The sequence below is a fragment of the Echeneis naucrates genome, chromosome 7, assembly GCF_900963305.1.
Source record: "Echeneis naucrates chromosome 7, fEcheNa1.1, whole genome shotgun sequence".
Classification (NCBI taxonomy): Eukaryota; Metazoa; Chordata; class Actinopteri; order Carangiformes; family Echeneidae; genus Echeneis; species Echeneis naucrates.
The window spans coordinates 4,764,477-4,787,463 of record NC_042517.1 but is presented as its reverse complement, the minus strand read 5'-3'; the positions used below and the strand labels follow the sequence as shown (position 1 = coordinate 4,787,463).

The 22,987-nt window shown below is 45.7% G+C and overlaps 1 protein-coding gene across 2 annotated transcripts in view; it reads right to left on the bottom strand.

The window, feature by feature from the left end:
• Nucleotides 1–8,505: 8,505 nt before the first annotated feature.
• The window catches only part of magixb (MAGI family member, X-linked b), a 34,433-nt gene continuing 19,951 nt past the window's right edge, over nt 8,506–22,987 (bottom strand). The window contains exons 7-17 of one of the 2 annotated variants that reach the window (XM_029505852.1): nt 21,795–21,865; nt 20,823–20,984; nt 19,543–20,071; nt 18,188–18,737; nt 17,955–18,018; nt 17,450–17,863; nt 12,970–13,170; nt 12,801–12,877; nt 12,549–12,695; nt 11,781–11,919; nt 8,506–10,983 (exon numbers count right to left, since the gene is read on the bottom strand). In XM_029505852.1, coding sequence (XP_029361712.1) covers nt 9,860–10,983; nt 11,781–11,919; nt 12,549–12,695; nt 12,801–12,877; nt 12,970–13,170; nt 17,450–17,863; nt 17,955–18,018; nt 18,188–18,737; nt 19,543–20,071; nt 20,823–20,984; nt 21,795–21,865 — 3,478 coding nt within the window. In that variant the 3' untranslated portion in view covers nt 8,506–9,859. Of the gene's footprint in view, nt 10,984–11,780; nt 11,920–12,548; nt 12,696–12,800; nt 12,878–12,969; nt 13,171–17,449; nt 17,864–17,954; nt 18,019–18,187; nt 18,738–19,542; nt 20,072–20,822; nt 20,993–21,794; nt 21,866–22,987 lie in introns of both variants that reach the window. The other variant, XM_029505853.1, reaches the window with a different exon arrangement.

Here is a 22,987-nt window from a genome sequence, read left to right as displayed (position 1 = left end):
ACTCCTACCCTCTTTTCTCTTCTCTCCATCTCTCTATTCTGTGTCTCTCGCCCACAGAGTTCTTCACAGAAGAGCTCACAGCGTTCCCACGGTAACCAGTCTTCCTATTCTGCTCCGCAGAACGTGCGCATGAGTGTTTGACAAACATCCCGCCTCAAAAGTGCCACTTATCTGCATAAAAAAAACAAAAAAAATACAAAACAAAACCCAAAAACAAAAAAACTAAGAAAAACGGGAAAGACAATGAACTAAATCGTAGCAACAGCTGTGCAAAGACTGCGGAAGTGCCTCTGTGAAATGCTGACCTGCAGTGAGTGTGTGAGTGTGTCGGCCGATTAGATCCAAAGTGATGTTTAACCCGCTGATGAATGGCCAGGGGGCTCGGGGCTCTGCCCACTCACTAATAACAAAGGAGGACCACCAACCTCTGTGCTAATATACCAGGGCTGCGGTCCAGCCACCACTGTTATCTGCCCACAACTGATAATTTAAAACAAAGCAGCCCAAGGGGGGGGGGGGGGGGGGGGGGGTGAAGTGAAGCAGATGGAGCTGTGTCAGGGTCGGGATGTGTGGTTGCTCCCCCTCCACCCCACCCCTGGATGAGGTGAGGGGAGCTGGGGGTGGAGGAAAGCAGGGAGGAAGAGTGGATGAAAAAGCAATATCTCGCAACTGCCTTGCGGTGAGCTTTACGGTTTCCACAGCAACTACAACCCTCACAGTGCTTTGGGTCCAAGGACATTTCACTTTCTGTGCAAAACTTTACACCACGGCTACAGAAAATCAGGTCGATGGTCTACTGTATGGAGATGGAGTGACTGAAAACTGGAGACAAGCAGGTGTGGAGAATGAGATGACGGAGGCAGGGTCATGTGTCTAGAGGTATAATAAATGTTGCCTGACATGAAAGGCTAAATATCGTAGGTGATAAACTGAACATTTCACGGTGGGTTGTTTCCACAGAAGGGAGTATATTCTGACAAGGCCGTTCGAAATGGATGAATGAGACTCAACTAAGGCAGATCACATCAGACCGGAAGCCCTGCAAATCTACAACTAACATACATTCTGATAAAAAAGAAAAACCTCCAAGGTTTGTGCATTAATTGTAAAATCCAAAATGAGACAGACAGTGCAGACAGTGTGACGGTCCCTGGTTACAGGTGCTCATTTTGCATCGAGCCACTGCTGTTTGAAATTACACGTCTTCCCGAATCCCAAGAAACCTGCAGGCTGAATGTAACTGAAAGAAAAAAAAAAAAAGGAGTTTGATGTTTTGTGTGCACATGTTGTATGAAGCCACGAACACTCACTTGACTCAGAAATGGTGAGTAGAATGCAGAAAAACACCACCCACACACATTTTCCTCCCCCACACACACACACACACACACACACACATCTATCCATCATTTAAATTTACATCAAGCTTAACTGCATCACAATAAGTCACTAGCACAGTTGTGATATTTTAATTCTGGCCCAAATTACTCATTGTTTTATCCACTACGCATCTGGAAATAGAACATTTAAAGAGTCTGGAGAAAACTCGCAGCTGGAATATTGTAATTCTTCTAGAAAGTCGTGGCGAGTCCAGAGAGAATAGATTTCCTCCCATCACATCACACAGGCTGTTCGGAGCAGGTCAGCACAAGCTCAGCTGAGCTTACCCACACACTCGCCTGGAGCTAATTTGCTTCTCAGTCGAATCTTAGCAACTATAGGATGCAACATACAGGTGAAAATGTTCAAACTACCACATATTATGGGATCCATATGAAAGCAGAGTATTCAAGGGAAAAATATCTGTGAGGGGAAAAGGAGCAGGTGAGAAAAAGGGGGGGAAAAAAACGAGGAAAGAAGATGGCACAAAAGTAATTTCCGCAGCTTCTCTGAGTCATATCTGCAGCAGTGGGTAACAGAAACAGCGAGGGGGAGAGAGTGAGTGTGTGTGCATGGGTATGTGATTGAGACAGAATGAGGGAGCGAGAGAAAGGGTGGGGGTTGTGAAGGGGGCGAGGTTATGAATAGTAGAGCCTCACAAAATGATCAAATTAAGCTCCTTTTGAAATAAAAGCCCATTATGGTTTTCCATTTTCAGCAAACAGAATTAAGAGAGAGCGGAGCACATTCCCACAGTGTGCTGTGTGGATGGAGGGATGGTGGAGACACACACTCCTTCACGGGAGCTTCTCAACACTCCCACTATGACAGTCAGAGCCAAGTGGAGAAGGTGAAAGATAGCTCTCCTCCTTGTGTGCGTGCGTGTTACATAATAATGCTGGCCTGACTCTCAGCGCCACAGGAGCTGTCACCAAGACCTCTGGCTGCACCTGGCTCTGCATATACGTGGCACATAATGAAAGATGCAGTTTCTCAGCCATACAGCGAGAACTGCCACATCTATGTGGCGTAACAGGCTGTAAGGCAGACTGCACAGCGACGTTAGCTCTAATGATGGACCTTCCAGGTGATCTCCTACAGTGCACCCTTAAAAAAAAAAAAAAAAAAGACACCAATCACACATACATATATGTGCTCAGCAGTAATTATCACCCCTGGGCCCTTGGTAATTACACTCCGGTCACACTAATTAATCTCTCATGCCCTCTGCGTGTGTGTGTGTGTGTGTGTGTGTGCTTCCTTCCCTCTTTCACCCCACATCACCACATACGTTATATAAAGGTACATGTTCCTGCGCACAAAAAAATGCACTTGAACAACAGCCTCTCCCAAAATAACAACAACAACAGCAAAAAAAAAAAAAAAAACATCTGCCATCCTCACAGCGATCTGTGGCAATGTCTTCAATCCTGCTGCTACTTAAAGGAGTGACTCGATGTCAAATATATTTCAGCCCCGGGGCCTCAGACTCATTGTTCACGCTGCCATTAAAAGGAGGAGAGGAACAAACCACGGGGAGCTCTTGGGACAGCTGTTTGCCACTGGTAGAGAAGCAAGAGGAGGAGAGCAACTTTGTTTTGATGCAGTTGCTGCAAGCATGGCTTAAAAAAAAAAGGAAAGAAAATTATTATTCAGCTTCCTTGGCCGCAAGCAAAATTGTGGGTTATGCGATATGGAGAAAGCAGAGGGCAGAGATGAGGACGCCTGCTGGAGGAACAAAAACTAATTGGACAAAAATATAGACAGCTCCAACTCTGGCCCAGACTCCCCTCTTAGATCACCCTCCCTCCTCTCACACGCCCTGTTGACAGATGGTCAAGCAGTGTGTGTGTTCCACCTTCTCTCTTTTCGACCGAGCCTCGCTGGGTAAGGTCGCTCACTGTCTTTCCTCCTTCTTTTCATCTTTTTCCTCTCCCTATCTCACATCACATCTTCTTTATGTCGGATTAGAGCCATACTTAAAGAGTCACGGCGCTGACGAAGAAAATTCATGCTCATATCTGATCCATCATCAGCCAGAGAGGGAGCCACTTCTGACCTGAGCTAACAGGCCGATTTTGGGTTGGGCTGAGTCACAGCCAGATGGGCACAATATGGCTCTACTGCGCGGGTGACTCTTTATTTAACGTGACACTTCATATGATACGCTTGTCTGAGCCTGAACCCAAAGCCAGCTACAGGCCTTGTTATACAGGCAATTAACAAGGGTGATGGGGCGGGGGGGTGGGGGGGGCGGATTTCCATTTGTAATACCTACAAAAATAACTTATATATACTTCTGTGTATGACTAAGTCACCTCCAGGGTGGGGGGGGCAGGCTGACAGTGGAGGAAAAGACAACTCTAATCAAAAAGGGATTTTATCAAGTCTAAATGAATGAATGATGAGGGCACTGAGACAGACAGCGGACCGAGATGAGTGAGTGCAGGTTAGTTAACACATGCATAACAAGCACTGGCTTCTGTTGCTAGGACTGCAACAGTATATCTCACTGTGTGCTTTTTCACATGAATTACTGCCTACTCACAAAGCTTAATACTTCCAGAACCAAAGCTGGCTATCTGTGTGTGCGTGTGGTTGAGTAGAAGTGAGGACAGATGCACTTGCTGTTTGCCAAAGCTGCGTTTGCGGCGCTCTAACTTCAGGTTAGCCTTAGGGGGGTAAAAAAATAAAAACAAAAACGTATCTTAACCCTAAGTTCGGTCTTCAGTTTCGAGGAAAGAGGAAAGAGACACACTTTTAGCAAACAGTGGGCGGACTTTTCCTACAGGAGGGCTTCGCTGTTCCTAAAAGATCACATCTCCATTAAAAAGAGCCATAGCTCTCCCACCGTGGCTCGTTTTCCTTGGCATACTACGAGGGAACGCCTACGCTCCTACACATTAAAACGAATCTAACCCTCTGCGGGGAAAATTACGCACAGTGTGATAAAATGCACACCTTGAGCACTTATCACTTTACCCATAATCCTCCAGGATTTTGCACATTTACTACTAGTGTTGTATTAAAACGTCCTGTCAAGGGGTTTGTGCCATTTTCTGTGAGGATTATCTCTGATGACTAGAAAGGCGGCAGCTCCATACAGGCTGTCTGGATGTGGGCTCAGCGTGTGGATGTTCTGTCACACTTTAGTAGATAGACTGTGGTCAACTCTTCCATTCACTCATTTATTGACAGAGTTGGCTTCTGGGTTAGAGGAGCACTTACTTTCTGCGCAGGGTGGAACTGGCGTTGGTGTCTGTGCTGTCGGTGCGTTCGAGCCGGTCTCGCTCAGTGGTGGAGGAGCCGCAGGAGAGGCCTCTGGTCAGCCTGGTGTGAGTCCTCCTCTCCCTGCCGGGCCCTGGAGTTGAGGCTGGTCCGGCTGTTGACTGAGCCGTCGGGGTGCTACCGTTCCCGCTGCTGCCGCCGCCACCACCGCCGCCGTGATGGATGGGGAGAGAGAGAGGCTGGCTGTGGTTGTGGTTCTGTTCCGGGGTGTCCGAACCAGGCGTCCGTGGGCTGCGTTCCTGCCTCAGGTCCTGGTTCTCCTGGCTGACCCGGTCCAGTTGACCCTCCAGCTCTTCGATGCGTCGGCGCTGGGTTTCCAGGAGCTTGGCCTGGCTCTCAATGATGTTGTTGAGCTCCAGGAGGTACTCCACTGCCCGGTTTGGGCTTTCCGGGCTGGTCTCCATGGCGGGAGCCCTGCCTCTATGGGAATAACCACCGCCGGGCACCACCACAGTTTTGACCCCCCTCCCGTAGGGCCGAGATCCACCCCCCCCACCAGCCCTGAAGAGTGGGGGGGAGGGAGGGACCACCGAAGGCTCTGGTAGAGATAAACTATGAGCTTCAGATATTCAGAAACAGGAAGTCACAGAAATGAAGTGGCTGAGAAGTTCAGGGCGACTACATATCGCCAAATTTGAGGGCAGAGATGAGCATCACAGCATCTTAGTGACTTTTAAAAACGTTGCAACGTCCAGAAGAGAGTAGAAAGCTCAAAAAGAAGCTCGAGACATTGTTGAATATCCGATTTGCTGAAGTCACAGTCATCCTGTGAAACCACGCCAAATGAGCACAGAGCAGTTCAAGAGTTGGATGATGAATCATGATGAATTTTAATTGATGAACCAAAATCTTGAAGGCAAACAGAGAGTGGGCGGGGAGGGTGTGACTGAGGGAAGTGCTTTGTTTGGGGTTGTTGTTTGTTTGTTTTGTTGTGTTTTGTTTTTTTTTTTCTTCCAATGATTCTGTACATCAAGATCTATAATGAAATGTAACTTGCCTTGATGACAAGAAAACAGAGGGGGATAGGTAGAGTGTCATTTTTTAATCCACTGACCTGTGACACGTCCTGCCCAACTACTAGAAGAGCTTTGAGTTAAATCCCAAGCAGACACATCAACCACCCTCAGGCCTGGACGTATACAGGGGAGGGGGGGGGTTAGGGGGTAAGGGGGAGGGTTGAGGGGAGGGGGGGGTGAATTTGGTGAAGGTTTTTTTTAACGCTATTTATCAGGCACCGTCAATCATTACATAACACAGAAAATTCTGCTCCCTCCCACCATGAGGATCCCCGCCGTCCATCATCGTTTCAACCCATGGCTCGGCGTGTCTTCAGGGCGCAGAAAGTGAGCAGAGACCGTCGACCAAGTTCATTCTGGAGGTCCCAAAACCTCAAAACTACATCCCAGTGCTGCGAATTCACACCACTTCCCGAAACGAGCGTCTCTGGGCTTTTCTCATCCAAGAAAGCTGCGGAGTTTACTTCCAAGACAAAAATAATGATGATAATAATAAAATAACAATGATAACAATTAAAAAAAAAAAAAATCTGAAAAATTAAAAAGAAAAAAAAAAACTGTTGAAAAATTATCTTCTAGGTCAAACTTGTCGCCTCTTAAAGGCCAAAATTTTTTGGACTATAGCACATTTATCTCGGAATAAATCTCAACATCAGGTCCTTAAACTGCACTTCTGTGTTTTGTCGCTGATCTGAAATGCGACCACACAAACAGTTGTGTTATTTCCTACTTATCTGAGGCCAGTGCCCGCCGTGTCGGCTCGGTAATCCGCGGACGTGAAGGAAACCCGCGGCTCGTCTTTGCGGTGGCGCCGAAACACGCGCAGGTTTTCGCTCTTTGAGCGTCTGAACTGCAGCGATGCGTGCGGCTGCTCCTCCGGAGCGCATCGGCGTCAAGCTGGGCACAGACACCGAGAGGTTCCGCTCAGGATCTTTCAAAATAAAGGCAAGACACACACACATCAGATAGACAACCCCCACCCATCTGTGAACCAGATTATTTACGCATTCTGAGGAGCCACTTCAGCGGAAATATACGAAACAAAATGAGACTCAAATGACACAACTCCCTCCCACTGTAGTTTTAATTGCAATCCACATGGCACACAGTTTGCGTGGAGACGTGGCAGCAGTATTGTCAACAACCAAGCAGTGGTTGCAGTTTAAGAAAGCCAATTTCCATCAAAGTCACCAAATCCATCAGCGCTCTGTAGGGTGACATAACCAAGAGTGAGCTGCAGATTTTATTTTGAAGGCGTAAGGGGGGATTCGTTTTGCATCTTTATCTGTAACTTCACATCAGGAATCCTGTTGAGCGCCCATGACTCCGAGATGCACATTTAGAAAAGAGTGCGAAACGATGCAATGGAGTATAAAATCAGACAGGGCAGGTGGTGCTGCACACAACACTGATCTGTATGCTTCTGCACCACCACCATCACCACCTGAAGTTTAAAAAAAAAAGGTGCATCTTCTGCAGCTGAGCTGGAAGCAACGCTGTTGTTGTGGCGATGTCTTTATTTATTTATTTATTTTTTTAATTTAAATTGTGTGTGTGTATTTGAGCTGACTGGAACAGAAGGATGCGGCTTAGGACAACATGGGAGAAAGACAGGCCTCAGAGCGATGTTATTTTTAGTGGCAGTACTTAAGTGCTCCTCTCTGAGCAGAGAGCCGAGAGATTCCTGTCAGTGATGAGGCCCCTCTCTCACAGGTGAGGCTTCCCCTGCGCTCCTGTTCAAGAAACTAATATTAGACTGAGTGGAAAATGTCTTTCTGCAAAAAGCAGGTTTTAATAATTGATCTGTGGGAAATGATCATGTTTTTTTTTACCCTCTTGGTGAATCCTATTTATTTTATCTATAAACAGATTTTTGCCATCTTCACAGTCTTCTGGTTTATTCTTTATTCAATTCAGCCGTTTCAGGGAATGTATAACTGATGTGATCCAAGCTCAAATCTCTCTCTCTCACACACACACACACACACACACAAACAGAGATATAGAGGGATCATCACATAAAACCCTTTTTCTCCTTAATACACTGTAGCCTGTCATTTTGCTGCCATCTGCTGTCCATTGCTGAAAAAAAAAAAAAGCAATAAAAGAAAAGACATGCATGAGCCCTGAAGAAATTGGTTCAGCAGTTTATTTGTAGTTTTATTAGAACAGTTCAGCCACATAATCCCCCTTTGGAAATGAAAGTCTAAAAAAAGACAAAAACATTTAGCAAACATTATAAAAGAAGTGTGACATATAGGCTACCAAAGCTACTCTGTATGGTCACTGGTCGGGGGGTTGAGTACGTTGGTTGGGTCAATGCACCACCACCTTTTGGACTGCACCGCAAAGGAAACAGTTGGACGGGGCGTAGCAAGTGGTTTGTTTCAGTCCTGTGGTTTGTTTATGATGGACAGAATTCAACCTTTAGATAATTATGGGCTGGTAACAAAAGCTTTAACAGTCTGCGTCTCCAAATGCTGCCATAAAGGATGAACGAAAAAAAGCTGCTTTAGCATTTAAATAATATGAGTCCACTCTGCGCTGAGAAAAGGAAGTGAAGTCACTCTGTAGCTTTGCCTCCTCATGGCTTATCTAGAGCAAAGTATCTGAAAACCTGAGTATTTCAAAAAAGATCATTTCATAGAAAAATAACATCTCACAGTATCCATTCAGCTTGGCTTCTGTAATTCTTTTTTAAATTATTATTTAATTTTTTTTTACCCAGAACAGAATGTTGAAAAAAGAGAGCAAAACAATAATTATGTGCTATTTTAATCATCTCAGATGCAACACTGAGCTCGGATTTTGCAGAGCCTTCTGATTTCTTATTTTATTGTGATTTTTTTTTTTTGTTTGTTTGTTGTTGTTTTTTTTTTTTTGTGGATTTACAGTAAGGGCCTTTTTTTTTCCAGGCTGTGACTGAAATTACTAAACATCCCGCCCACCTCTCATGTTAGAGACCTCGGAGCAAGGGTTTTCACAGTAAGAAAAATCAGTGGTTAGGATAAAGTGGTTTATGTTACCAAGGCAACTGTACGTGGCACGATGGGCACAGCACTATCTAGAATCTAGACAGTGGTTTTTCTTCTGACTGCACATACACCATATTAACAGTACTGGAAATATGCACGCTGGGTGCATATTTTTGGCATCTTTTGCTGACTTCTGAAGGAGGGTATGACACGGAGCATCCTAATCCACACTCAAGCAGCATATTACAAAACATTCATTTATGAAGAGGGCAGGTACAGTATAATTCTTTATCCGTTTACATGTTGAGCCTTCACAAAAGCTAGATAGCAATTTTCACACCATTTCTCATCACACAATAATAAATAATCTGTTGTATGTAATGTAGAGATATACTGCATATATTTAAATATATAGACTTATCATGATGCATTACATTGCGGAAATACATATCAGGGCTCGGTTCCAATTAATATAGTATTTACAATAAGTTCTGTCATTTATTTTCTGACAAATATTTACAGACTATATGTTTCACGCCTGCTGTCAAAATGGATTTGCATTGTCACAATCATATATTCAGTTATACAGAACATTACAACATTACAAGTTGAGGCAAGTGTCCACATAAGACAAACACGTTACACTGTTTTCCTCTCAGACTAGATCGACGTGGTTCAGTGGCTATGAATAGCTGATAGTCGTGGGCTGTTGCATTATTATTGCTCAGTATCTTCATGAGGTATAAGTGAAAGTCTTTCTACGGCGGGGGGGTGGGGGGGAGGTGGTTAGAGAGGACACTGTGCTGAAGTTGTCAGGGAGAAGCAGAAAGGTGACGGAGAGATTGGAGGTGGGTTAAACAAAGGTTGTTAATAATAACTTGCTATTTTAGAAATATAATCGGCACAACAGCGCCTCGGAACAAAAGGACAATGTCAATGTTGTTCAGAAAGATGTGACCGTTACCGTGTTGGTGTCATTTCCAAGTTAAAATGTGATACTGACATTAACATCAGCCAAAGTTCAGCTGTAAAAAGGCACAAAGAAGATGACTTCATACTACTGTAGGTATCAAAGTGACTGAGAGACAATATTGGTAGTGCGGGTAGCTGCAGAAAACAAGAGGAGGTCTAACAGCGTGGGAAGGACAGAGACCGATCCGGTATCATTCAGCTGCCGCACGCTCTACTTCCTGTCCAAAGTTAAGAGACAGCACCCCCGCCTCCCTCCCGTCCTGTCTGCCTGTTCCCCTCTACGTCCTGTGCCACCCTCTGTTGGCTGGGTATGAGCCAGCGGCCTGGCAGCAGCACGGCCCTGCGGCCGCCTGCCTCTCCAGCAGCCATAGAAAGGCCTGAGATGCTGGCAGCAGACACGCTGCCGTCCGATTGGCTGTTTCCAGAATCTGACTCATCGCCTCCCAGCTGCTCTCTGGACGGCGTGGAGGTGAGGAAGGAGAAGGGCTTTCTCTGTGACACTGGATCCCTCACAGCGACGCTGGGTAGAGGATTCTTGGTGTGCCCGCTCTGTGCATCGTCGTCTCTCTCATCCTCATTTTCATGTAGCTCCGTCTCTTTATTTTCTCCCCCGTCATGATCCTGAGACCACTTCTGGTCCTGGTCCTGGTTTTTCCGCAGTTCCCTGTACTCTGCTGTCATGTCCCAGTTGCTATCATTCACTTCCTCCCAGTTTTCTTTGGGTCTGGGAAGCTTCTGGATCAGACTCGGACTGGGCAGCATAACATTCTCTTCGCTTGCTGCATCCTCTAAATTCACTCTCTCCTCCACCTCCTCGTCCCCACCTTCCACCTTTTCTTCAGCAGCTGCTGCCTGCTGCTCTCCCTGAGGCTCCTCCTCACGCTCTGCCATGACCGTCCTCTCCTCGCTCCTGCTTTTCCTCTCTTTCCTCTTGCTTTTCCTTCCTTTGCTCCTGCTTTTCCTCTCTCTGCTTCTGCCTTTCTTCCTCCTTTCCCTCTCCCTTTTTCTTCCCCTCTCTGTTCCTTTTTCAGTGTCATTATCGTCAAAATTCCTGAGCGCATCTCTGGGTAAACTTTGAGCCCCTCTTCTCCTCCTCCTCCTGTCTTCCTGAGACCCCTCTCCCTGCTCAGAGACAGGGCTTTGCAAACATGAGCGCCCCCCTCCCTCTGAGGCCAGTCTTCGTGTTCTTCTTCTCCTTTCAGTCCCTTTTCCTTTCTCGCGTCCATCTGAAGACCTGTTTCGCCTCTGCTTGGAGCTGCTGCGCCCCCTCCGCCCAGTGGAGTCTACTGCAGCCAAACCCTGCTCCTTGGGGTGATGCAGCAGGGAGGGGGAGGTGATTCTGCGCTCACGGCCTAAACACACATTATACAGAGAAGGGGGAGGTGGGGTGGAGAAAGAATGAGAAAACAAACTGAATACGCAGGTAACTGAGTGTAAGAGCAGAATCTCAGGCAGAGAACATTATTTAACCTGTTTTCTAAAACCCAGAAAGGTTTCATTAGGCTATCTGGTGTAACATATTTTACTATTTTGATGAAAGCGTTGGATAATTTGATATACGACATCATACAGTTTTCTTGTGGTTAGAAAATTGGTGAAACAGGAAGACAAGAAAATTTTTTGCAAGCTGATAATCGATAATTATCTCGAGCACCAACACACAGTTTTGTTTCACTTCAAGTGAAGACAGCAGTGGTGAGTGAGCAGAGGAATGTAGAGAGAGAGAAAATGGGAGAACTAACAGGAACCATTACCAACCGCGTATTCTCTGTCCGTCCAATGACATAGAAGCAAGGCTCGCCTAGCTTGGAGTTGGTCATACACAGAGACAAGCTGGAGAGCTCCACTGAGAGAGAGAAAAGGAAAAAAGACAAGGAGTGGAGTAGAAAGGAGAGCGAAGCACCAAAAAAAAAAAAGGCGGAGTAGGGGGCGGGCCGAGACAGGCCGAATGTAGTTAAAAATATTCATTTAAGAAGAAATGTGGATGGGATGAAAGAGGGAAAACACACCAAGAGAAACCAAAAGAGTAAAAGAGGTAGAAAGTATTTTAATTAGAATCAGTGCCACAAAAAAGCAGAAAGTATTCACCCAAGACAAAGGCATCACATCGCAATCTCATGGTAACCCACACCCTCCTATGGTGTCTTACCATAGTCAGGCACGTAACCATTTCCTCTCTTGAGCACCAGGTGGATCCGGTGGCCCCCCCTGCGGATCTGCTCCACGGCCTGGCTGTGGGTCATCCCTGCTGTACTGTCGCCATTGATCTCCACCAGCTGATCGCTCACCTGCGGCCACAGCAGCCACATCGCTTTACATTTTTTGTCTGTGCTCACTAAATCAACACAAACGCAAACTAACCGAGACATCCATACACACACCATCCAGAATCCAACAGTCAATATAATCTAACAGACCAGATTCACAAAAACATGAACAGATTATTATGACTTTTTGGCTTTTGGTCCATTTAAAGAAGCTATTTTCTAATTTTCACAGCTGCTGAATGTTGATTCCTGCCAGAAGCTGGTGGTGATTGCCGCTTGAATGGCGCTTCAAACATGATTTTGTGCAGCGCTTCATGCTCAGGGTAGGCCTATTGGAAAGTGATAAGACAGGCTGGGGGTAGCTGGTCAGCTGCAGGTAGGCATGGTGATTTCAGTGAAATAAAATTAGAGTTGCTTTCCACCACTGGAATCATCTTTTGCTGAGTATGGCATAAAGTTTGATGCTTCTTCTGGAACAGTAAGTAAACGCCTGTAAATGATCATGTTGGCTGTGTCACTATAGCCAGAATACAGTATCTATTTTAAAAGAAATACTTAGACAAACAGGAAGACACTAACTATAATATATATAATAAAGTAGTATATATGTATGTGGACAAATGCCAAATAAAACCAGCAATTAAACAGACCTGCATTTTCTGGCTTCTTGAGGCTGGCCCCCCCTCCATCAGTCCCAGAACGTAGAGGCCCATATTGTACTCACTGCCCCCTCGGAGGCTGAAGCCAAAGCCGGAGGGGCCGCGATCCAGGTCTACACTGTAATATCTGGAGTCGCGCTGGGAGACGAAGGCAGAGAGTCGGAAGGATGATGTTAACGGTCACTGCAGGATGTATGAGATGCTAGCAGTGGAGAGGACGAGCAGAGGACCATACAGCCTCACCTTTGGACGTGACTTCTGACCTTTTCTGCTTCGGTGACCAGGTTCGTGTTCATTTGCTTCTGCGAGGCTGGCAGCATCTGCAAGACGTGGCATTGGACAACAGATAATAAATAAAGAGCCAGTCAATGTATTTGTGTGTGTGTGTGTGTGTGTGTGTGTTAGTGCCTACATGTGCTTGGACGGGGGACAATGGTGAGCCGTAGAGTATTTCCAACTCTGCGGAGTATCTGAGCAAGTTCCCGATGAGGCAGCGTCACCACCGAGCGTCCCTCTACTGCCTCCAGTCGATCTCCAGGCCGGATCTGCCCGCTCTTGGCTGCTGGGCTGCCTCGACGGACCGTCACGAACCGATGAGGGAGAAGAGAGGCAGCTGTGGAGAGAATAAAACGCATTCAGCAGTTACATACTGCTGCCTCAAACTAAGTGCTGCTTGAGTTAGATGTTGAGCCATTCATGTTGTAGTCTGGACTCAACTTTGCATTCAGCTGAAGGCAGTGAGATGTAGATGCATCACTATCATGTGCACCAGGATGCCTGAATGTTTTTGGCACGGCTGCCTTTATAAACGACTTCCTATAGAAGCTTTTCTTCACACCTCCCCCACTTTGTCCTTGAAACATTCTCCTCTTCTTCATCTTCTCGTCCATCAACCTTTCTCTCCATCTGCTGACAAACTCTCAGATGAACTGATGTTTGCTGTTCAATAATTTGTCTTTCTCCCTCAAAACAAAATTTCAGGAAGCACAAGCTTTCCAGCAATATTTCCCCGTCCCAAATCTGTCAAACTCCACATAACAGAGACTTGAGATATTTACACATTGGTTTATCCACTGTCAGTGATTCTTGTGCGCAGCTCTTCTTAGATCCACAAACTTGCTGACTGTCTGCACTCGTATGCCACCGGCATACAAAACACAAATTCGCCCATATACACTGCAATACTCTTTGGCACCGCTAAATATCTTTTTCTCTGTGTGGGAAGTCTCTGGCTGCCTCCTTCTCGCTCCTGAACCGCTCACACCAACAAAGCACACCACATACAACTCCTAGAGAGTTATTACACGCAGGAGTGTGAAGAATTTAATGCGCAAGAGTTTGAGACCTTTTGTGGAGTTTTGCTGACTTTTGAGGTAAAGAGATGAGACGTGAGAAAATGTGGGGAAGAATTTGCCTCATGGAGTATTATTTCACTTTGTCTTCTGTTCTGTACAACGAAGTGGTGACAGTGTGTAATGGTGATGGTAAAAATATTGAGCAGCCTAAAAATACATTTCCTTCCACTAATCTCCTGCATCAATTAAAAACCTTCTTACAGTTTTTAGCTTTACAGGCTCTCTCTCTCTCTCTGCTTAGACTTTAAATTCCAGCTTCTGCCCCTCTTTCTGTATCTTAGTAAACTCCCAATTACTCTTCCCGTGAACCCTCTGTGAGGATATGCTGTGCTTTCGTGACAGCTGGCCCCTCTAGAGTCTTGCCAGTGGCCTTATGTAACCCATCAGGCAGTATAAATATTTTGCGACTCAGCCTAGGTACAGAACCGTCCGTTCAACCTGCATCCCCCCAGGACAAAAATACCACATTTAAATAGTTTAAAAAGAGTGGGCTGAAGTTACGAGCAGATTCAGTTTGTTATTGGGGGGTTTGGGCTGAAGTGTATGTGACATTGGAGAGATGATCCCATTAAAAGGTGCAGCCTATAACTCACAGGCACATCTCCAATCTGTCTGGGCATAATCTGGGTGATCCAGGCAGAATCGCCATTCAGGTCAAATCAAAGCCAAGGCAGCTTTGCAAATAGTCTTCTTATCATGCATAATGCATCAGTCGAACATCAACATGAATACGCAGCAACAGCCACGCTCACACAAACACACAGCACTGTGTTTTTGCACACGCAAACAGTGACTCACACGCAGACGGATTGGGACAGATGTACTCAGCCTCACATGCACAAATGCACACACACACGCTTTAACTACACACAGATGCATCCAAATGGACTGCTTTATATCGCCGTGCCTTTTCCTCTGGCTCTCCGTGTTCTCCTGTCCAGAGTAATCCCACTGCGGTATGCCCAGCAGCCAGGCAGCCTCTGACGTGCTGCACTGATCAGCGCTTTGGAGTGGTAGCAACCCCCCCACCCCCCCCACCCCCTCCACTGCCCAGCCATCGTAAAATCCCTCTCTGCAGCCCAGATGCACCGTCCCGTGCTGACATCCCTACAGCAGCCTGCAGATGGCTACTACATGTCGGGGGAGAGAGATCTGTTGATCGTTCCTTCAGCTGCATATTTTCAGGTTAGTTAATGCTGAACAATCTGATAAGTGTGTTCATTTTACTGCCTGTGGTGCTCATTCATGGCTGTAATACACAGACCACTACCACATTATGTCAAGTGCTGCTTTTAGCCCGGGTGGCTTAAAAAATATATAGTACATTCTCCTTCCTCTGTTATGTTATAGCAATCATCAGTGAAAAACTACAAATCTCTTACAGCATCAGTTTGATCAGGTCCTTGATGTCTGCAACGTGAGCACTTGTAACTTTCACACAACCAATGTCAACACACCTGGCCAGGCAAACTTTAGAGCAACACAGAATCTACAACCTCTCACTCATGCGCAAAGCTAAATGTGAAACACTGCACCAAACCATCACCCTCCCCATTTATGGTAAATACAAAATAGAAAAATTGGAGCAAATAATTACGTTTGGACTCCTTCACAGTTTTCAAAGCAGACTGAAGTCTCTCCAGCATGGCTCTCTCATTAGCATGCACAGAAGAACAAACCAAAAAAAAACCAAAAAAAACAAAGAAAAAACAAAACAAAAACAAAAACCCTCTTGTATTCCCTCTCAGGAGGACTGAAGGTGTTGGAGATTCACATGTGACGGTCAAAAGGAATTAAAACACAGGGATGTTGTCCCCTCTGTTGCTCCTCTGCGAGGGAAATGCTCAGCATAAGCATTCAGAGAGTGATGGGGAGAGTAGGAGGTCAGAGGAAGGCAGGGAGAGACAGAGAGAGAGAGAGAGAGAGAGAGAGAGAGAGAGAGAGAGAGAGAGAGAGAGAGAGAGAGGGAGAGAGAGAGAGAGAGAGAGAGAGAGAGAGAGAGAGAGAGAGAGAGAGAGAGAGAGAGAGAGAGACAGAGAGGGAGAGAGGGAGAGTTTTAATCTTTTGAAAAACCGGACTGGACATTTTTACTGCAGAGTAACAAGGGGTGTGATAGAGAGTGAGAATGATGGAGAGGGTGGGCGGGAGATCGTGAGGGAGAGTGAGAGAAGGACAGACGAGTGGAAGAGAAAGAGAGAAAGGTGAGAAGAAGAAACGACAGAGGAAGAAGGGAGATATGGAGCGACAAAGGGGACATGTTTCTGTGAAACGAAGAGGGATCACGGGATGACGGAGATGCAGGTTTGAGGAGGGAGAACGGAGGGAGGGAGGGGACTGCAGGCACAGGTGCACCAATCACCTTAATCTCACCATGAAAACATAAATGTGTGTACTCGTGGGCCACAACGCATCAAACTGGAACAATGCCGTCAACACAAGACACGGAAAAGGGGGGTGCATCATGAGGATGTTGCAGTTATCTGCTATCCACTTCACTAAAACGACACATGTTCACTGCTGGGGCAGAACATAAACAAGCACTGATGTCCTGACAGGTGAAAATGAATCGAGGAGGCAGGAGACATTACAGCACTGTGAAAATCACACACATGAAACTTATCAATTACCTGTAAACATCTCTAAGATTAGAACATTTGATATAAGTTATTTTATTTTGAGTTTGTTTAACCAAAAAAGACAAATGGCACGTGAGGTTGTTGTTTAAAGGTACACGAACGGAGATTTGTTGTTTGGGCAGACTGTCTCCTCCGTCTCCAGCCTTTATTTTGGCTGAGCTAATCAGCCGGTGACTCCGGTGTCATATTTACATTACCAAATTGTATCAGCCATCTCATCAATCTCTGCAAGAAAGCAAACAAGCACACTTCCCCAAATGTGAAACTATTTCTTCAATATGGCAGGCCATCAGAATATTGATCCCAAAGCAAATCACAGTTTCTCTCAGGAGCACAAAGCAGTGCAGACAATTCAAACAACAGCAGCACAGACAGAAAACATTATTGCATGGATACAGGAGCAAAGTTGCAAAAGTACATTGAAAGCAAAACGTGCGGTGTTGTAAGATCCTATAGAATTGGAAACCCTTCTACAATACCCACAATGCATCTGTCTGTTACCATACAAACGTTCCTCTGCCTATCAGGGAAGAATGAGCAGGAAAGAAACTTATGCAGTCAGTGCAGTACTTGAAAGGCCACTCATGAAAAAAGGATTTCCTTCAACAATGTAAACAAAAACTTCTGACGGGGTTAATAATGCCTTATGACTCATCTGGTGGCATTTGGCCATGTGACCACTTTTTAATCTGTAATCAACTAATGCATCTGCCCACAAGGGCGTCCAAATGAAACATGTTTTCCCGGGCAGGTAACCAAATGGTTCTGTTGAGCCAGAGAAGTTCAACTGCTGCCCATCCAGTTTTACTTTGGATTCACTGATTAAACGATTTTCAATTTCACAAAACAAAAGATTTTAACTCAGTGTTGAAGAATATAATTCTTCACTTCCCGCACTCACCTTTGCCGTTCTCCACATCCTGAGATGCAATGACGAACCCAAAGCCCTCTCCTGGTTTTCTCCTGAGCTCCACATCAAACCCCCGCAGTGGCCGAGTTCGTTCCACCCCCTGCCTCTCCACCCCCGAATCAGGCACTGAGACGCCACCCGCCTCGTCCTCCAGGCCCGTGTTGATCCAGTCTTTGGGCTCCATTGTCAATGTGACCGGAATGGACTCCAAGAAACTGGTGCTCTGGATCAGTGAGGAACCTGTTGGGGCTGGTGGGGGAGGAGTACTGATGGACGTGCTAGGCAAAGGCAGCACTTCTGGGAGGAGGGTGGAGTCGTCTGAGCCAACAGGTGGAGGAGGGGGCCGGAGAAGAGGTGGGGGAAGTCTCCGAACAGAGCCGGGGGAGATGGCTGAGTGATAGACACCTGATAATAAAACAGCAAATAATGTGATGACATTCGCCACAGTGAGAAAAAAATGGCTGTCAGCATCTCAAACTCACTGACTCTGACTGACCTCCTCTGTAAACCAATAAGATGACTTCTCCCTGTTTGGCATGTTCCTGGAGAACTGTTTGTACCTGTGAGCAAACACAGTCATTCTTTCATGGAACTAATTACAACTCATACACCTTGTGTCAAAACCTTGTAAGCCGTCTTTACTTTACAAGGTTTTAGCCCATTAACCGTAAAGGAGTTCAAGTCACATCACTCCTCTTCACTTCCCTCCCTCATGTAGTCCCCAATCACCTGTGCAAAACTGAGACTCTGGACGTCCGCGCCATTGATTTTGACGACAGCATCGCCTGGCTGCAGAGAGTTGCACTGCTTCCTGTCCCAGACTCTCTTTACAACAGTCATCCTGCCTGCTGGACCGCCGGCCATCATGCTGAAGCCCAGGCCTCCGTCTCCTTCTATCTGGGCCAAGGCCACCGGCACCAGCTCCCCTCCGCTGCCCAGCCCACTCCCCAGACTTGTCGCCCCGGGGGAGGGAACCTTGCTGGGACTCGCTGTGGGGCTGGTGTTTCTGTGGAAACCGTTGAAGGTACGTTGGTGGCTGTTGTCTGTGGTGGGATGGAGTCTGAGTTGGGATGTCTGCGGCGCGAAGAGGTGGGACTGAGCGCTGCGGGGGCCGCCGGGGGAAGACAACGGCCTCCTGGGTGACTGAGGCAGCGGCAGCCGGGACCCCGACAGGGTGCAGCTGGACAGGTCACTCTCTGATGACTTGGACGTGCCGTAACGTAAAGGGTGGGGGTTTGCTGAGAGGGAGTTATTGTTGTGATTACGAATCACTGAGGCCCTGAAGAAGATGAGGGAGGGGAGGTAAAATGAATATTGAACAAATCTGTGCTTTGGCACACATTCTTATACTGACACAGTGCAACTAATCAATTCATTAGTCAATTATTTTCTGGACTAATTGTTCAGTATGTCAAATAACTTTCTAAAGTCACTCACAAAAACTTTAGATGGACTCTTATTAATGACAAACGAGCAGTGAAGCATCACATTTGAAAAGCTGGAAAAACGAAACAACTAACTAAGTAGGTGCTTCACAACTGTTGCAACTCTAAAGGGATGAACATGCAGGTTGCATCAGATTGTACTGGCACTGTTATTCCCATTTCTCGCATGCTGCTGCATGTGTTGCTGTATAATTCTGACTTTATAGACAAGATGCAGCCATGTGAATGAAAAGGTAGGCAGAAAATCCTTCAATCATTCTGGGTTTAAATCTCATCCATCAGGGCCGATGGAGGATTCTGATGTTGTTGTTGTATTTAGTACACTTATGTGTGATTAGAGTGTTTTGTGGATAATGTGCTTCTTATGCTGATGTATCAGGAGTTATGTTATGAAGAAAGACGAAAAATATGATATGATTTATATTTTATATGTTTAATAAAAAAGACCTGCCTTAATTATAAAAATCACGGGTGACTTTTAAATGATACATAAGTTTAGCACTAATCAAAAACACTATCAAAATGCTGCAATCAACCACTAATTATTTTAATTAGAAATCTAAGAGGATGCATTACAGATTCTAATGAATGCGGTTCACGTGTCTGCAGGCAGTAGTCTGTGCCTGTGTTGATCCTTACCTGTGTGAGCCAATCGCAGAGACAACTTCGCTGTCACTCTGGCTGGCCAGGGTTTGGTCCAGTGACTGCAGCCTGGCTAAGCTTCTCAGGGACCGAGGCGGGCGCACGGGGGGCGAAGAGGCAGCGTTGCTCAAACTGGAGCGTCTGTACGACGGAGGCTGTCTGATGGCAAATGACGCTGCGTTTCCATTGGCGTCGAGAGTCACCCCTGGTTCCATGTAGCTCCCATCACTGTGCACCCCATTAAAGTTAAAGTGCTGCTGGGTGTGGGGACTAGGTGTCGGGAGGCGAGGCATCTGGTGAAGAGGCTGAGGCTGGGTGGTGGTGGGTGGAAGGATGGGGTCCCCGGTGTCCAGGAGCCTCGGTGGGGGCTGTTTGGGACATCCGTCGGGATTATAGAGCATCGGATACCCTCTTCTGACCTCTACATCCACACTGTGGCCCACAGGCACCGACTTTAGCATCTCTACCACCTCTTTGTGAGAAACTCCCAAAACACAGACGTCATTGATGTACACCAGGATGTCCGCTAACAAACCAGAGAGGAAAGAACAACAGCAACAACAAAATAAAATCATTACAAACATTTAATGGAACATTTGGCGTTTTTAATCACCTGAAACAACATTCCACACTTTTATACCTTTGTGGTTCCTCTGAAAGCCTCTTAATGTCTCACAGCTTTAACTTTTTTGACTGTTTTCATATGTTTGAGTGAGCAGATAAGTGTAGCTTGCAAATGAAACGCTGTCTGTGTGGTTTGTGTGGGTGCAAACTAATCCAACCAACTAATCCCTTTAAACCAGCCTATTAAGATATATGAACTAGATCGGTCCCTGCAGAGACAGCCTGTGCTCTGGCTTCCTGGAGCAGTAATATCTGCCTGCCTTTGCATCTGCGTGTGTGCATGTGTGCATATGCACGTGTTATGATGGCTAGATTATGTAGTGCTGGCCTTGAGGATTAGGAAACGTCTGTGATATACACTTGATGGGGGAGATCAGAAAATTACAGGGGAATAATCCCAAAGAGTGGAGACATAGAACTACATAAAGAGTCAGACTGCTAAAACATTTCTGGTAAAGACATTTGCAAGATTCACCATAATTACAGCTCTCAGTTGCAGCTGTAACACAGCCATTATTATCACTAATAACATGCCAGGAGGTAATGTCTTTGAAGACAGGGCTCCTTGGTGAGAATCTTGTTTCAAGTGATTCATCTTACACATCTGTTAGCTTTCCAGTGCATTCATTTTTCGCAGTTTGTAGCGTTTCTACCTGTTTTTAGTGCCGAAGGTCCGCTTGCAGTGACACTGTAGACTTGGAGGAATTCCCTTGGCCTGCTGCCTCCAACAATATTGAAACCAAACCCCCTGGGGCCCTTGGTCAAGTGTGTGTGCACGGGGAAACCCCTGAGATCCCCCGGCTGGTCAGTAAACCCTGGCAGTCACCAAAAAAAAAAAAAAAAAACAGAGAGGGAGAGGAGGTGATGATGATGATGCTCTACAGTCCCGTGTATTCATATGACTTAATGGTCAGAACTGATGGAAAAAAGAGCGAGGGAGAGAGTTAGAAAGAGTCAGAATACTGCAAACTGACGGAACGACAGATGGCTTTTGACAAAAAATACTAAACTGACATCCACACAAACCAGAGTGTTTGGTTGTAAGACTGCATTAGAAACAGAATCCATCAATGTAATCCACGCTGTTGTCCACAACATGACAGTGCAGCTGCATCTATGGCAGAGTCCACTGCCATCCTTTTAACATGCAGGTAACTCTGGTTATAATGGCGACGCTATCGCCGTCTGCTGGTGACAGGAGTGTACTGCACGGAGAGGCTGGAGTCACAGCTTCTTAACATATGGCTTTCTTACATGTCAGTCAGACATCAGGAATCAGATGATGCCCTTGCACTTTTACCAAAGGCGTCACGTGACCAAATTATAAAACTAAATTACCAGTCACGTGCCATCCTCGTGCCGACCCTGCCAGCCTCAGCAGCGAGTCTGGCTGTTTGCCAGCAGCTCGGAGCTTTAGGCCTTAATCACTTACACGTCTCTGTTCAGCTAAAAGCTCATTCCATCTCATTTGACTCAAACAAGCTGCCTGCGTCTGCTACTTCCGTTTTTTTTCAAATACGTAGCTTTGTTGAGGCTGTTCAGCAATCAGATGTGTCACCAGCATTCAAACACTAACATCCAGAATGAGTGAGGGAGAAAGGAGGAAAGAAACAAAAGAGGCTCACATTCATTTTTGTAGACAGTTTCCCTGCTTGATGCTCGAGGAGTCTGCCAGCTGGTCCTCTTTGGGTTGTGACTTGGAAGGAGAAAGGGGAGAAAGAGAAGAACAGGCAGCCTCATTAGAAGCATTGCAGAATTTGATATAATATGACGGCATCAAAATGCATCAGAACAGATTTTAGGCTACATGTCGCTGATAGTAATGGTGGTTTTACATCGCAGCTCTACTGCATTCAGAGCACATTCAGATAAATGGTTTGACATTTTGGGTAACAAAATGTCAAACCATTTGACAGCTTTCCTTCCGAGAGTCAAACCAGAAAATCAATACTGCTCTCCTTCCAGACCATCAAACATGAAGTTGGGGACCTAAGAATGATATGGTGACGAGTGTGTGTGTGTGTGTGTGTGTGTGTGTGTGTTTGTGGGGCCTGGCTTTGTACAAGGAGGAATAAATGACTGCCTGGTAGGTTACAAGGAAAACTGGGGGGGTCATCATTCAAAACAGCAAACTTCTACTACATAGGTTTTACCTCCAGGCTAACTGTTTTCCCCTGTTTTCTGTCTTTATGCTAAGCTACAATGAGTATATCCTCCCTTTGACTTCATAATTAGTGGACAAAGAAGACGAGTCCAGATCACTTCTCATCTAACTCTGAAAGAGAGCGAATGTAGATATTTCCTAAAATGTCAAAGTATCGCTTTAACAAGTGGAACAGGGTGTACGGTTAGTAATTCTCTCATTAACCATCCCACTGATATATTATTTGATACTTGTACTGGTCTTCAAAAGTTATGGAATTCATACTCTCGATACGAGAAAGCTTATGACATTAAAAGAATAAAAACTAAAAAAATAAGGCCAGCAAGAGGAATATTAGATTTGATTAAATTGAAGTTTGGAAGATGGAAAATCTTCCTATCTGGAATCTCTCTCAGAGAGTGTAATGATATGGAATATCTAGGACATTACATGACCAATCAGGTGACAACGAGATGTACAGATTGTGAAAGTCGTATGCAGACGCAAATATTTTGGTTCACAGATTTAATGTTTGAGAGACTTAAGATCTCTGCTTTTAAGGCTTTTTGTATTGCACCATACACTACAGGCAGCAGTGCCAGCTGGATATTTGTGTGGTAAGTTTACCTACCTTCTTCGCTGAAATACTAAATCTGATATATGGATGTACATGCC